The 14,641-nt window shown below is 45.5% G+C and overlaps 6 protein-coding genes across 6 annotated transcripts; 2 read left to right on the top strand and 4 right to left on the bottom strand.

The window, feature by feature from the left end:
* Positions 1 to 204: 204 nt before the first annotated feature.
* On the bottom strand, positions 205 to 393 carry N7495_008392 (uncharacterized protein; the record flags this gene model as incomplete). Its single annotated transcript, XM_057211043.1, has 1 exon — positions 205 to 393. The coding sequence occupies one exon, from the start codon at positions 391 to 393 to the stop codon at positions 205 to 207; it is 189 nt and encodes a 62-aa protein (XP_057060586.1).
* Positions 394 to 1,683: 1,290 nt separating this feature from the next.
* N7495_008393 (uncharacterized protein) lies at positions 1,684 to 3,316 on the bottom strand (the record flags this gene model as incomplete). The annotated part of the gene is made up of 4 exons (XM_057211044.1): positions 1,684 to 2,764; positions 2,853 to 3,063; positions 3,189 to 3,251; positions 3,310 to 3,316. The coding sequence occupies 4 exons, from the start codon at positions 3,314 to 3,316 to the stop codon at positions 1,684 to 1,686; spliced, it is 1,362 nt and encodes a 453-aa protein (XP_057060587.1).
* Positions 3,317 to 5,623: 2,307 nt separating this feature from the next.
* On the top strand, positions 5,624 to 8,005 carry N7495_008394 (uncharacterized protein; the record flags this gene model as incomplete). The annotated part of the gene is made up of 1 exon (XM_057211045.1): positions 5,624 to 8,005. The coding sequence occupies one exon, from the start codon at positions 5,624 to 5,626 to the stop codon at positions 8,003 to 8,005; it is 2,382 nt and encodes a 793-aa protein (XP_057060588.1).
* Positions 8,006 to 10,301: 2,296 nt separating this feature from the next.
* On the top strand, positions 10,302 to 10,927 carry N7495_008395 (uncharacterized protein; the record flags this gene model as incomplete). The annotated part of the gene is made up of 2 exons (XM_057211046.1): positions 10,302 to 10,590; positions 10,638 to 10,927. The coding sequence occupies 2 exons, from the start codon at positions 10,302 to 10,304 to the stop codon at positions 10,925 to 10,927; spliced, it is 579 nt and encodes a 192-aa protein (XP_057060589.1).
* Positions 10,928 to 12,246: 1,319 nt separating this feature from the next.
* On the bottom strand, positions 12,247 to 12,561 carry N7495_008396 (dynamin GTPase; the record flags this gene model as incomplete). The annotated part of the gene is made up of 1 exon (XM_057211047.1): positions 12,247 to 12,561. The coding sequence occupies one exon, from the start codon at positions 12,559 to 12,561 to the stop codon at positions 12,247 to 12,249; it is 315 nt and encodes a 104-aa protein (XP_057060590.1).
* Positions 12,562 to 13,033: 472 nt separating this feature from the next.
* On the bottom strand, positions 13,034 to 13,973 carry N7495_008397 (alpha/beta hydrolase; the record flags this gene model as incomplete). The annotated part of the gene is made up of 3 exons (XM_057211048.1): positions 13,034 to 13,288; positions 13,313 to 13,504; positions 13,584 to 13,973. 3 exons carry the CDS (start codon positions 13,971 to 13,973, stop codon positions 13,034 to 13,036), a joined length of 837 nt encoding a protein of 278 aa, XP_057060591.1.
* Positions 13,974 to 14,641: the final 668 nt, after the last annotated feature.

The raw sequence follows: 14,641 nt of genomic DNA on the forward strand, positions 1-14,641 counted from the left end.
ACTCCTGTGTTATATACCTGACTAAACTAAATATGGAAGTAGCTGATGCGGAAGGAAATAACAAGGACCCATAATACTGAAAACAAAATACGTATTTCACACCCTGCAGAATGTTTAAATACCTGTATCATTCTATATTAAGTGTATTTCGTACGTAGCGGGAGTAACAGAGTTTGGAGTCCGAAGTACATGCCCTAAGCACGATCACTGAGTGAGGTCTTTCATGAGTCTATCGACCGTTTCTTGCTCCTCTCCCATTGTTCCTCGGAGACGGCTGATTCGGGCCTTCACGGAGGCCATCACTTGAATCGCTGCTGCTTTGGTCTCTAGTAGAACATCATTCACTGAGACTCTCCGGCTGTGCCGCTCGATCCAGCTTCTCATGCCATCCATCCTGGCCTGCAGTTCCTCGAGTACAGACGGTAATTGCTGCCCATCAACCGCTCTACCCCCAACTCAGTGAGTTTGACCGCCTCATTGTTCGCCTTTTCTAGATCATCTAGTCGGCTCATGCGATTTTCCAACTCTGTGATTTGGGTTCCGATAGACTAGGGGTCAGGTCGACTTTCCGCGTCGACATCCATAGGTTCCACGACGGGGTCAGTTTGCGGTAGGTCGGTCTGCTCAGAAATGGATAGATTCGTGATAGCTGAAGTCGATGAAGTCAATTAGAGTGGATGAGCGGAGAATATGGAGTAGGAAAGAAATAATTTTGAGAACTGAGGAATGGAAAGTGGTTATAAAGGAGTCTATCAATACGATAAGCCCCGTCAGATAATAACATGCAAGTGAACTGAAATAAGCGATAAAAATGAAATAAGTAACGATACTGACCTCTGCTTCATCTTCCTATCCCGATTCAGGAGACTCGTTGAGTCTCTAAGGATTCGTTTATACCAATTCATGCGAAGTGGTAGGTTGGAGTTGAGGTGTTGGATCTCATCACGACCCACACGAGTAGAGTTCAGCCTATCCGAAATAATGCTGGGGCTCAAACCTTGGGGTTAGAGCACGGCCATTATCGACAGAATTGGTGCGGGATTCGTTGATCACCGAAATAGGGGATGTCTAGACCTGGCAAACATCAGAAATTTCTCTCAGAAAAACCTTTACCAAATGATCCAGCGCTGGTGCGCTTCTGCACCCTGTCAAAGCTTGCTACCTAGACGAATTTTACCGATCAATCCATGAAATCCTCGGTTATTCGATGGACGCTATCAGCGAGTGGTATATCCCTTCTTTGGAGAAGAAGCGGTGTCTCTCGCAGCACCATATCTTCATCTAGAGGAAGTGTTGCCTGGCGAATCAGCTTTTCACAAGACGGAGTTAGATTAGGGCTTCGGATGAAAGCTTGAGGTCAAGTGGATTGGACCATTTTGAGTCCAGAGTGTTTTTAATCAAGGTGTCTCAGTGTTAGAAAGACCTGTCCCTCTATAAAAGTAAAAGAACACCGCTAATTTCCGAGTAGCTTGAGGACCGAAGGATGCAATATTTCGGGCAAATTATTTGTAGTTGATAGAGAAGATGATGAAATTCCCTGTTTTTATCCACTCTTATCAAATTACGGAACCTGAATCATCTGGAGTATAAGGCTTTGTCATTACAGGAATAATTGATTATTCAATATTCGTAGCGCTGAAAACCTCTTTGAATTGATTGTTTGAAGCTTTGATAAGCAGTTAATCAGAACTTTAGTGGGAATTCCATGAGCTGTTCGTTGTTGCTATCCATGATCTTTACAAATGAAAAGTCATCACAGAAGACAGCCCTCCAGAGATGTGCGTTCCGAATTGTCCGTGGGTTGGTTGTACGACAATCGATTATCAGCCAGTCTGTAATCAATCCTGCTTGCATCCAGCCATGATATTGGCCTCCAGGCAAGAATCTGTGGATGTGAGCATCCAATCTATCCCCCTCCTTCAAGATTTCGATTCCCCATTTGGTAGCCCCAAGTCTGAAATCAATTTTGCCGATTCCATCCCCAGACCACTCGCTGATCGCGTCCATCGATGGACCAAGAACTTCATGGATTGATCTGTAGAATTCATCTTGGTAACAAGTCTCGACAGGGCGCAGAAGCGCACCAACGCTGAATCGGTTCACGTTGCAGAGGTTTCGTCGAGAGAAATTTCTCAGGACAGCCTCAACAAGGGTTTCGATTTTGGGGAAACGGTCAAATGGGAAGGGAGACAGGTGCTCCAAGAAATAATGCTCAATGAACCGCGCATGCAGCTTTGATGGGAATACACAGATCATCTCCGGGGTCCACTCATTATTTATCGGTTCTCCGTGTAACCATCCCTTGCTGTAGCATTCATTGATTCCTGGGTCTGAAAGATCTCGAGGGATGCTACCGTTTATCAAAACGGCACGGAGTGTGTACACTGCTTGCCGGGATATCGTTTGGATGGGCGCAAAGGATCGCCTGACTGGACAAATGCCCAGGTACTTAAAGAGGTTTTGTGGATTTGTCATGATCAGTCTGATATCCTGTTCATCGATTGAGGGCTTTCCCTCATGGAACGCTTTCCGAAAAATTTCTTGTAGGAATCCCGAGAAACTATTGACCGCTCCAGGGTGGCCGTTGGTGATTTTGAAAATATGGTCTCTTGCGCTTTGGTCCAATACAAAATTGGAGTGACTAGGATAGGAGAGGGTGATAGCATCATCAAACTCGGCGCGAGTGTAGAATAAACCAATATTCGGAGGATTGAAGATTGGGAATTCATTGTCTGATTTCGCCGGACGAAGCGCCGCAAACCCACTGGATGGTGTTAACGATACTCTCTGAGCTGGAGAGAGGGTGATATGAGGGCTTCCGGGTATGTCGATCATTGGTCCTCCTGTGGGACTTCCATACGACGAGAATAAGGCGATCCGTGGGCCAAAGGCCCTCCCCCACACCTTTGATCAAACCTAGCCATAGGCCTGAATCAGCATATGTGAGTTGGGCTTCATCGATTATGATCACAATATCTGCCATAAACAGGGAAGCATCGGTGATGTCCGTATACCCGTTTTTGTGGGCAGCTTCCAAGATCCTGTAGTGCCCGTAATTATAAGCTTTGGGTTGAAATTCCAGGTGTGGAAAAGAACACAAGGGATATCGCGTTCTTTGTAATAACTGTAAAGAAGACATGCTAGGGTCGATTTTCCGGAGGCCGGGGTACCTCTCACACTCAACAAACGGTACCGGTCAAGGATGGCGCTCAACTCGGCCACAGTCTCACTTCGCTGACACAAACAAGGATCTGGAGAGCTTTGATTAATATAGAGAAACGGATATTTGGAGATTCGGAAGAAACATACCAGCCATGATATTGGAATAGTGAACTTGGGCATCGTTTGGCTGCGACCAAGAGAAGAAACTCCTCAGGAAATCCATAACTGAATATCTCTACGAGAATCGAAGAAAATGAGAAGGAGCGATGGAGAGGAAGAACGGAGTAGCGGTCATGATGAGGATATCAAATGTCCAAAGCCTTTGTATGAAATTCTCGGTTCTGATTGGTTGGATCTATGCAGGACTTCACTACTCTCAACTACTAAAAGGTAAACACCAAACAGCGTAAAATGAATCTTTCTATGTCGTGGAACACGAAGAGTAGAATCATAGATATATAAAATCTTCGAGATTACATATTATATACTACTGGATATTGAATGGAGGGCCATGGATCGGTCTGTGGCCTGGTACTCAAAGCCACAAATAAATACACTTCTTACTTTTTCTAGTTATCATCTATATTCGAGTCTACGGCTCTAGAGTGTCTGTATCCAGCTAATTCTGGGCAGCACTGGGATCCTCAGTCACCTGACCGAGGACTATCTCTACTCGAGTTGTAGATAGAAATACACACTTCATACAACTCCCGCATCACGTACCTACAAGCTTACTTACTGCATGCAACGAGCGAGTGTCACTCCCGACATAGAGTCTACGAGTTCGAGCAGTCTCGATGTTTCGGGTTTCCATAAGTCATTCCACCCGAAGGCCGGAGAGTGCGCTCTTGTGGAGGAGGCATTAGTGGTGGGCTGTAGTCTAACTTTAGTTAACTAGTCGCGAGAGTCGAGACGTTGCCGTTGATTAAATCTGCGCGTAACGTGTCTAATACTTGCCGGGATATCGTTTGGTATAACAGTCCAATCTTCGGAGGATCGAAGGCTAGGTTATCATGGCCGCCTGATTTTGCTGGGAGAAGCGTAGCAAACTGAATTAATATTGTTAAAGACACTGGCTGAGACAGGGATAGAATGGAAGGGGTATCGTGTTCTTAGCAGTAACAATAAAGTAGGCAGGCCAAGGCCAATTCTCCTGGGGCCGGGGTCTTATGCTCAACAAACAAGGTCAAGGATGAGGCTCAGCTCGGCTACAGTCCAAGTCCGTAGTCTCTAGTACCAACGCCATCACAACAAGCCCTGGTCCGTCAGCCTTCTAGGCCTTTTCGCGTTTCACTACCACAAAATCCAAGTCCAACTCAATTAGGTGTGTAACGACCGTGGCAAAGACTACCACCACATCTATAATTTTTGGTCGGACTCAGGACAACACTGGTGCTTCCCTGGGTATGGACGTTTGGCGCGATCATTGCAAGCCGGCAGAGGTGTGAAAGCCAACCAGTTTTAGGTATTTGCAAGCTTGCTGAAAAGAAGGTGAACGATGCCATGACAGAAGCTTACCAGCCATGATAGTAGAACAATAAACTTGTGCTTAATCCCATAACTGAATCTTAGCTGTAGCTATGAGGCTCATGAGAAAGTTCAGATGAAGAACTGAGTACATAAGAATTTATTCAGGTGCCCTATCCAGTTGAAATCATAAGAGATAGGAAAAAACCAAACACAAGGTGAAGGGGAAATGAAGGGGCTCAGTACAGCCATGAACGGGATAAAAAAATGACGCAAAAAATAATGACCAAACCGGGGCTCGATCCCCGGACCTTATAGGTATTAATGATAGGTGATAACCCATGGCGCACGATATGCGTGGTGTTTTGTTTGAAAATCGTGGCATTCGCAAAATCCCAAGAAACCAGAGAAGACCTTGAAGTGGGTATCAAGTGCAGAAAAAATATAAGTGGTGTATCATCAAGCTTCCCTTTAGCCAAATCGGATGCCTGATGAGATTTAGAATAAAGGACCACGGATAGAAGGCAGCAGATGAATGCAGGAATTTGTACGCTGTAAAGATCCGATTGGTAAACAAGAAGAATTAACTTGTTAACTAAGGGAGGGAAAGGGGTCCTGGGGACCGGATGCTCTTATGGCTCGTTAGGCTCCGCACAGATGCTAGGAGCGCAGTCTCTCCAGAGACTGAGCATTTAATCGGGTATCAACCCGTTACATAAATAATATGTTACAACAGTAACAATTTTGAATCTAGTCATTAGAATCAAATTTGATGGGGTGGGTGGCTGACATAAGCTTGGTTTTGTGGTGGCTCTATCAATTCCCTTTGCGGTGGCTGTAGCAATTCCCTTCCCCATAGGGAAGATGACTAATATCAACAACAACGCTAGACCCAATACGTTAGTTATACATTCAATTTCAAAGGTGACAGGTCTTATTTTTCTCTTTTCCCCCACTTCTCTAAACCTCTACACAAAATCCCTCATCATCCATCATGGATCTCAGAAATATCCCTCATGCCTGGAACGAGCTCATCGGCAGGGAGTGCCAAATTTGCCGAGAGAAAGCCCAACTTCTGACCTGCGGCGGCTGTAAAGTCGTCTTTTACTGTGGCACAGCACACCAGACTGCCGATCGTTCTAATCACAAAAAAGCATGTAATGCTATCAAGAAAAGTAGAGGCCATCTAGAGCGCGAGGAAGCAGCACTGAGGTCAGCTGATACTTTCAACTCCGGGAACGTCTTCAACGTAGGCCGTGGAAAATTTTGGGGCATCTTCGAAACTCGTGATTACATGAGAGCACGTCACGCTGCAGCCACAAACCTTCTTGGTATTCATACCGAACTGGCCGTCCAATGTGCCCTGGATCACTTCATCGACATGCTTCATCTCTCTCACAACGACAATATGGGTGTGCGTGATATTGTGCCAGACCTGTTTCTTCGTCTGGGGCAGGAACAAAAGTGTTATGACTTTATCAAGTGGTGGGCCACACATCATGATTATGATTTACCTCATGATCGGCGTATGGCAAACCCATTTGAAGGCATCGATGCAGTGTGTAATAAGGACACGAACTTGAGCCTCGGCCATCTCGTGTCCCTCACTCTGCTTAAGCTGCGCATGCATTTAGATGTGGAGCAATACAACCAATCCGATTACGAGCCTGGGAGCATGATTTATCGGCCTATCGGAAAGCTTGTACTTCACAAGATGAAGCAGCTCTCAGCTGGTGAAATATATTGCTTGGCCGACCTCCTGGACAACCAGTATCGCCTCCTTTGTCGCCAGGTACATAACCAGAACCCACAATTTTGGGACCTTTTGATTGATGAGTCTGACGAACCTCTCAATATGCCACAATATTACTCAGTAGGCTCCACAGAAGAAGCTATTATGACAGTGATCCAGTGTAAACGCGCTTGGGAGGAAAGCGAGGATACTATAAGGGCGATTGCATGCGTCACCATTGATCTACCCTCTCAACCAGTTCACACTAGAACTAGTGCCACTCCTGCTTCTGGTAATATGAGTCAGTCATCACCGGCTGTGCCAACAGCAACCGAACCATCCGGAATCGAAAAAAGGATCGGCACCGGAAAAGCATTTCCAGCAAAATTCAGGAATCTTTTACAAAAGTCTCCCGCTGAGCTCTTTCCAGTGCGTTCTGCTAGCACGGCATCATTTTCCCGCTATGTCCACATACAAAATCAAGAGCAGGTACTTGTATACACAGACGGCGCATGTTCCAATAATGGCCAGCCTGAGAAGAACGCCCAAGGTGGTTGGGCAGTTGTGTACGGTCCCTGTCACGACACAACTTCGCTCACTGTCTCCGGACGACTTGAAACTGCAGGACCAACGGGAGCCAAGTACGTTGCTACCAGCAATCGCGCTGAGCTGCGTGCTGTCATAGCCGCTTTACGCCTCGCAGACTGGCGCGCCGAAGGTTTCACTAGCATCGTCATCGCTACCGATTCAGCCTATGTCACGGACGGCGCTACTAATTGGGCCAAGTCCTGGGTACAAAACAGCTGGCGTAATAGTTCGGGTGAGCCTGTCATGAACAGAGACCTTTGGGAGTTGCTGTTGGGTGAGGTCGAGATACTAGATGAGAAGGGCCTTCGCGTGGAGATTTGGAAGATCCCAAGAGACCTTAATGCTGAAGCTGATGCAGCGGCCAAGAAAGCGAGCAATCTAACGATTAGTGAGCCCCATTTCAGAGACAATGTGATACCAACTATGGCAAAGAGCGATTCTACAGATACTGTACGCGTTCTTGTCATTTGCGTTGAAGAAAAGTCGATGTTCGAAAGTGTCCATTCGGACCTCATCCATAGCATCAGTACCGTCTCTCAGATGCAGGTGGCCGGAACTGAGAAGGCTGCTCTCACGCTTCTGGCTGCTGACCAGCAACAAGCTAAACCTTCCGTCATTCTTATCGCTGATGGCGCGATCACTCGGCGGAAGAAGCTTCGCGATGCTGTAATCGAGCGTCTGAACGCTGGTGCCACTGTCGTCTTGGCAGGTTGCTTTAGCAGTCTGATCAATGCTGAAGATATCAAGCGTTTCATGTCTGCTGCAGGGCTTCCCTGGGAGCGAGGCGTTTATGAACGAACGACAACAGTGCTGCGTGCCAACCTCCGCGGTCAAGCCCAATCTAGTCTCCGTACCTCATACAGTCAAAAGGCACTGCACCTCAAGAATGTGGACACAGATTCAGTTTGGTACGCACACGAGTATACCCGAGGTCAGGTTGCTGTGGCATTTGCTAAGTTGGCTGGCGGCAAAGGAAGGCTTGGGTATGTGGGGGATTGCAATGGGGAAGATGCCACAATAATAGTGGTTCTGGCTATGTGTGGTCTTATTGATTAGGATGCATTCTGATAAATGTTAGGAGTCACGAAATAGTGGGATGAAGCATCGTTTGAACAAATGAGACGGAAGGAATTGAGGAGCTGATCGAAGTGTTCAATTATGGCAACAGCAGCACTATGTGACCCTATGACCTAACTATGCAGACAACGAACTTTCTAATTTGAATACTTACTAAAATACTGTTCTTGTATAGTTTTCAAACTTTGCTCGTTTATAAGAACGGAACTCAACCGCATACTAGATATTTAGTAGTGTACAATTAATTACAAGGTTATATAGATTGTCATTAATGAAGATTGACTAAATAAGTAGTGTCTTTACTAGAGTGATGACAAATCAGGTGCCAAGAAGCGAGCTGCAAGATCCTAGGCCTGAAATTATTTGACCAGTTACTATCCTTGATTTCACACCGCTTTTAACATGCATATTTCCCATGAAATAACTCAAATGAAGCATGGTCATTTCTATCATCACTTTGTAGTAGTAAATAAGCCCAAACAAATATAACAATTGGCCGGATGGTGTAGTTGGTTATCACGTATCGTTAACACCGATAAGGTCCTGGGATCGAGCCCCAGTCTGGTCACTTTTTGGCGGTTTTTTTTTATATTCGAAAATGATTCCGTGCTCGGTTTCGCTCAGCGCAAACTACAAGTTCGAAGCTCCTTTTAGTATTGATATAAGGGTTTTATTGATATCATATGTCTCTGGTTTATTATTTCTTTGAATATACTTTCGGATTGGATTGGAGTTTTTGATTAGGAAGTAGCCGGCTTTTTGGTTAGAAAACGGGAAAATCCATTGTAGACCAAGGCCATATACTTCGTCTTTTTAGATGGATCTATACTAAAGGATTTACTTCCTTCTTAAGCTGTAAATTAAATTCGTTCTATGCTCGACGTGATGATCTATCAACTTCTTTCAATTATAATAGTTCGACGTTCTGTCTGCTAGCCTAGGGCTATGAAAGCTCTAAGGCTTATGATAGAAATTCTATAGCGCGAAATTAATTGATTCTATAGCTTCGAGAAATTAAAAAAACTGAACGGGTATAGAAAAACCACAAAAAAACCATGAAAAAGAAACAAGAAACAAGACCCCCTTATTGGTGTATAGATAAGGGAAAACTCCGTTAAGAAAAAACCTTGTCTAGAGTCAAGATATGCCAATCATAGACTTAAGTCAAGCAGACTTCTTTCGAGGATTTCCTGGAAATGATGTGCTTCTTCACAACGGTGGCTAACTTGCGGAGGTTCTGTCGCCATTCCAAGTAAGTCATCAACCTTGTATGCACTTATAAGGACGAGATCAAGGACTGTCGGAACATGGATATTGAAATCCCGCAATACCACAACTCGGAACGGAACAAACAGACGGGGGAAGGACTATATTAGGAACTCGAGTAGCTAGATGAATAATCGAACACGTTTCACACCACCTTGCATACCGTATATACCAAGAATCTTGGACGAAACATACCCTTTTCCAGTGTATATAGTGCAATGTGTGAACCGTGTCCTTTCAATGTAGTTGATCGACATATACACTTGTAAGCGATATCACTAGCATCAATTTAGGTAACAAGCTACATTCCTAGCTATAGAGCATCTTAGACTAAATAGTAATAATGCTAATTGTGACGATTGACGATCGACGGGATTGTGCCGGGGCACTTATTAGTGCGTGATATGATATAGTAAGTTTTCCTTTCTCTAACTTGAAATCCGAAAACGTGACACTGATTCATGCTATAATTAGTACATCATAGGTCCGTTACACTAATGATGATGACGAACTTCCCCTAATATATACACCATGTGTATTCTTATGAAGGGAACTTACTGCCATACCTAGCTATTCATCTATCACTCTTGGAAGCACCGGTAGGAATTAAATTATTCTATGTATAGATGAAGTAAGGAAGCCCAGCCACCGGTGGGCAAATCGGAGTTTAGTTTCCACTTAACCTCGCTTTAATACCCTAAGCCAAAATAGGCTTCGCTCCCACCTAGGCAGCACCCAGTCTTACTATCTTACTTCTCTTCTTCTCTCTTTATTCCTGCTCGATAGTACAAGGATCCTCCTTACACATCAAAATTCTCTCGTGGAAACCCTTAATTGAGTAAACGGCGCTTATTTACCTGATAGCTGGTATCCGGCCTCCTTCACATATCTCTGTTTTTCGGCGCTGAGAATGTTGAAGGTGCAAACTATAGCCTCGCTACTTGTGCTTATATGGCTAGGTTATCTGGCGTGTTCGCGCTACTACTCAACGACTCCAGAGCATTCCACAATGCTAACCCAAGAACGAGAACAGCCTCCTGTGGATATACAATATGAAATGAATTTCGATCATGTCACCCCCCAATGTCGTTTTAGTAAGTCTCCGCAGTACTGGGTTTACTATCACCGGCTTGGAGCTAGAGTTCGAGGGTGGCCATCTCAGGGAGGATTGTATGAACTGGATATCCCTAGTCGCGTCGAGCCAGAATTTCTCCAACTGGACCTCTTTAATAATATGCTTCGCCCGTCTCCTTCCGACCCTGAGTGGCAGGCTAAGGAGAATGCACATTGTGATCGGAGTAAGTTTTTTCTTATCTTTACAGGATCTATCTCTAATCTCTAGCAGTGCGCCGCCTTGGGGCTACATGGTGGAAAAACGACCATGAAGAGGATTATGATGAACTTTTTGGTCATTACGAGAAGAAATGGGAAAAAAAATACACCCGTATTGGCTGGCCTACTGGGGGTGGAGTCTGGGCTTGGCAGACAACGCAAATGGAAGCAGCTAAGCAAGGTGGAGGGAAACTTCTGAGCGCTCGGACGATGGACGAGCGGTGCAAATTGATTGAAATGTTGGGTGGAGTTTTTTTTGCTGACCCTAAAGATTGTCCGTATCTTGACCTCCATGATGGATAGATCTTAGAGGTTTGGATCATAAGGTCTAGGTTGATCAGGAAGAAGAGGCTCTTCGAGTGGCGTCTCATATAGAAAATTGGAGTTTCAGCCTAACCCATGGGACCCCGTGGGATGTAGTACATCCCGAATCATTAGGGAGTCAAAATACTGTAATTCCCCTTTAAAACGATTTATTATTGGTAAAGGGATTGTATCGCTACACTCAGGATATCGCTCTAAGAAATTTCATGTAGTTTACTAGCTAAAAAGCTCCTAATGTCCTTCTGCTGCCTGTTTTGAACCAATCCTGCCTGAATCTCTGCTTCCCGCCTGCGGAGAGCTCTAATTTGACTAGGATTCGCTGTCTCCTGCTGCTCTTCATATAAACAAAGCACCTGTAATGTAACAGGCTGATGCCTGCCAAATGGATCATGGTGCCTTAGTGGTTCAAGGCCAAGTTCTCTCATAAATCTGCATCATTTAGTTTATAATTGGACCAAGGACTTTTAGAGCGGTCGATACCTGTCGACAGACTACGTCTGAAGAACAGTGCCATACGTTCCACAAGTCCAGCTCGAAGGGAGTTTTACTCGACCAAGTCAGTATTAATACGTAGCGAAATAGGTGCATAGAAGTGTGTTCATTCAAGTCTAGCTATCAGAGGGTAAATACCCTTCCAGAGTGAAGCCCTTGACCTGCTTAGTCAATACGAGAATTCCAAGTTCCAACGTCAGACCAATGTAATTACGTACATATGTTCCGACAGTTATAGTTTCCTAGAAGTTCTCTTCCTTATGCTCGATAATATATTTGTCGGTACACCGGTGGGTATAGCAACTCGATAAAGTTGATAAGAGGTTAACGCCCACTTCTGACACCTATCACAGGTAACGCTTTATGCCCCTATGATATCTGTGTGTCTTCTTGAAGTGGTTGTAAAGTCTGTTTTTCATTCTTAGTTTGCTATCTATTATAAAGTAACAATTTGATCACATGACTGCTTTGTTCCATATTCCAACAATATTATATACCTTTGTGGATTAGAAGAGCTTGATAATGATGACTTTCCCAACTCACTTGCTTCATCCAGGAAGCCATGTCTTCCGAGCTTAGAAATATTTGGCGGGTTTCGTTCTCAACAGATCCCGTTGCCTCTTCAGAAGACTCAACGCCTGGCTCTATGTCTACCAAATCCACTATCTGGAGCGTCTGGCTGTGTAATCGCATGTCTTTTTGCAAACTTTTCATTTTCTAAATGAAAAGTCGCACGTAAACGATTTATTTTGCTCCGTTCTAAGAGCAGCAAATTCTTGACTGTTTTGCTCAAGAAGCTCGCGCAATTATTCTCGTCCCTTTGGCAATTCACGTTCAATGTGACTATCCAACAGATCTTGTAAGAACATTCGAAGATTTTCGATTCCAACGTGTGATGAATCCAGTCCGAGACTGTTCCATGGCTGAGTGGAAAAGAACTTCTGCTCAGCACATTTCCTCGCATCGATTGCCATGCCCTGAGCTAACTCAGCAGGATAAGGGTTCTTCAGAAGGAAAAATCTGAGGTTGAGCTTTGCGCGATCCAAATTGTTAGCCAGACGCGCAACTCGTGGCTCGGTCCCGGCATCAATGATATCTGGCTTCCACTGTTCTAACCCCATCACGAACCATGACCGCCTTGCCTATAGTTAACGCGCACAAGGTTAAAACCCCCAGAACCCATATTGTCCCAGGTTCAGTAGTTCAATTAAGAAAAGGGATAGCTCGCCCGGGTGGAGCATTCAGGCTCTGCTTAGGTTAATAGCGCTCGGTCTTAGCGCGCTCTTAGCAAGCTTATGCAACTGCGAAGTTTATGAAGTTCTAATTTTAGCTCAAGGGATTGAATTCGGTCTTCAACCAATTCTCCGTCCGTAACTTCATCAATGTCTCTGTTCTTGGATTCAAGTTCAGCGAGGGACTTTTATAAAACTACGCACGAGGAGCTATATAGACTCATAACGCTAAACCAGAACGGACAAGACTAAACTTGATTCATCAAACTACATCCTTTCAACGTGCCCGAATTCCTCTCACTTTGACTTTTCCCTCTCTATCTCATTCTCTTTGGTTGCTCCTAAACCCCATTTTCACGTACTACGTAGCCCTGTTCCCAGCCCTCTGTAGGACCCAGCGTATCTCATCAGCGACGCGTTCTGGCTCTGTGATCTGAATATTATAGCCACTTTGTGTCGTGGTGGAGAAATGTGCATTACTCGACAGATTCAAGAATTCGCGCTGAAAGGCCTCCTCACTAGCGTCCCAGCGCTCCAGGTAGTGAAGAAAGGTTGCTCGCTCGGCTTCAGTCCCCAACCCGTCTGCCACACCGCGATGGTACATCCGCTCCTGGTCCTGATGCTAATATCCCCTAAGCACACTAAGTGGCCGGCCACGGAGGAGGTCTCGCCCAGGGAGGAGTTGCTTTTTCTTGGCTAGGACGGCGCGACTAATCTGTAGATAGGGCAGCTCGCGGGTGGCCTGTTGTATATAGTGTAGGCTAGCCTCCTCTGCCATAAGCTCCGCCCATTCGACCTCTGTCCAGTCGATATTCGCGGGCCAGCCCAACAACTTCCATATAATCCAGCCCCGCTGTGGCGGCTGCGATACAAGGATCGGGCCATGCCTCGAAGAGCATCCGCTCCTGTACAGCATCCAGTAGCACCATACCACAGATCAACTTTGGCCCGTGGGTGGCAAGAAACTCCCGTGCGAGAATTCCGCCCCAGGAATGACCGACCACTAGATATGGGGGTGGCAGTGCTGCGGCAGCAAGTAGCCGAGACAGTTCATCCACAATTGTACATGAGTCCGGCTCAGCGGTAGGGCATGTTTCGCTGTGACCGTAGCCAGTCCGCTCATACAACAGTACGGTCGCCTCGTTCTCGAGATGTCGACACAGCGCGCTCCATTCTAGCGCGCTGCTGTTGATCCCGGTAAGAACCACCACTAGCGGAGCGCCAGGCTGCCGAGGAATACCTCGCAATGCGTAGCTCAAGGAGTGGGTTCCGATGTGGGCAGTATGTTGAAAGTGTTCCATGATAGCAAGAAAAAAGAAAACGTTAGAGAAGGGGGGGGGGGGGGGAAGGGGAGGCAAATGGTGCGTCCAAACACAGAGGAGAGCAGGAGGGGATGGGGTCTTATATAACGAAAGTTTCTCATTCATTAGTGAACTAGTTAGAGCCCTAATATAGATGAGTCATGCCATATAAAGCCCTAGAGTTCCCTAGCCTGAGTATGAGCACGAAAAATATTATTAAAAAACTATTATGTGGAAGCAGATCGAGTCAAGATGTGATTGCTGGGGCGGATCGCTCATCCCATACTCCCTTGCTCTTGCGAAAATCCAGTAAATTTGGCTCTAGGTATACGCACCGGCAGCACCACTTCCCTGAGTGTTCGGCCAATGATTGAATAGCGGTCACCCCGCAAGTCTTACTGTCTATTTTAATGACTTAGGTTGTGGCATAAAGCCGGCATGAGACAAGAAAATGGCAGAACAACGCCGTAGATCGTCGAGGTTGAGATTGGATCGATCTTGCAAGTTTCGATTTAGAAAATCGAAGCCTTTAGGTATTTCTTTGGGTGTTCCGTTTAACTGAAAAAATGCCCAGGCGTGGCTGGAGATATGAGCATGTATTCATTTCACTTTCAATTCAATTTCTTAATTCAATTTTTCATCATCTGGCGGGTAATTCTCGAGAACGT

This window comes from Penicillium taxi (assembly GCF_028828555.1).
Source record: "Penicillium taxi strain IBT 34144 chromosome Unknown utg000005l_segment0_segment0, whole genome shotgun sequence".
Classification (NCBI taxonomy): domain Eukaryota; kingdom Fungi; phylum Ascomycota; class Eurotiomycetes; order Eurotiales; family Aspergillaceae; genus Penicillium; species Penicillium taxi.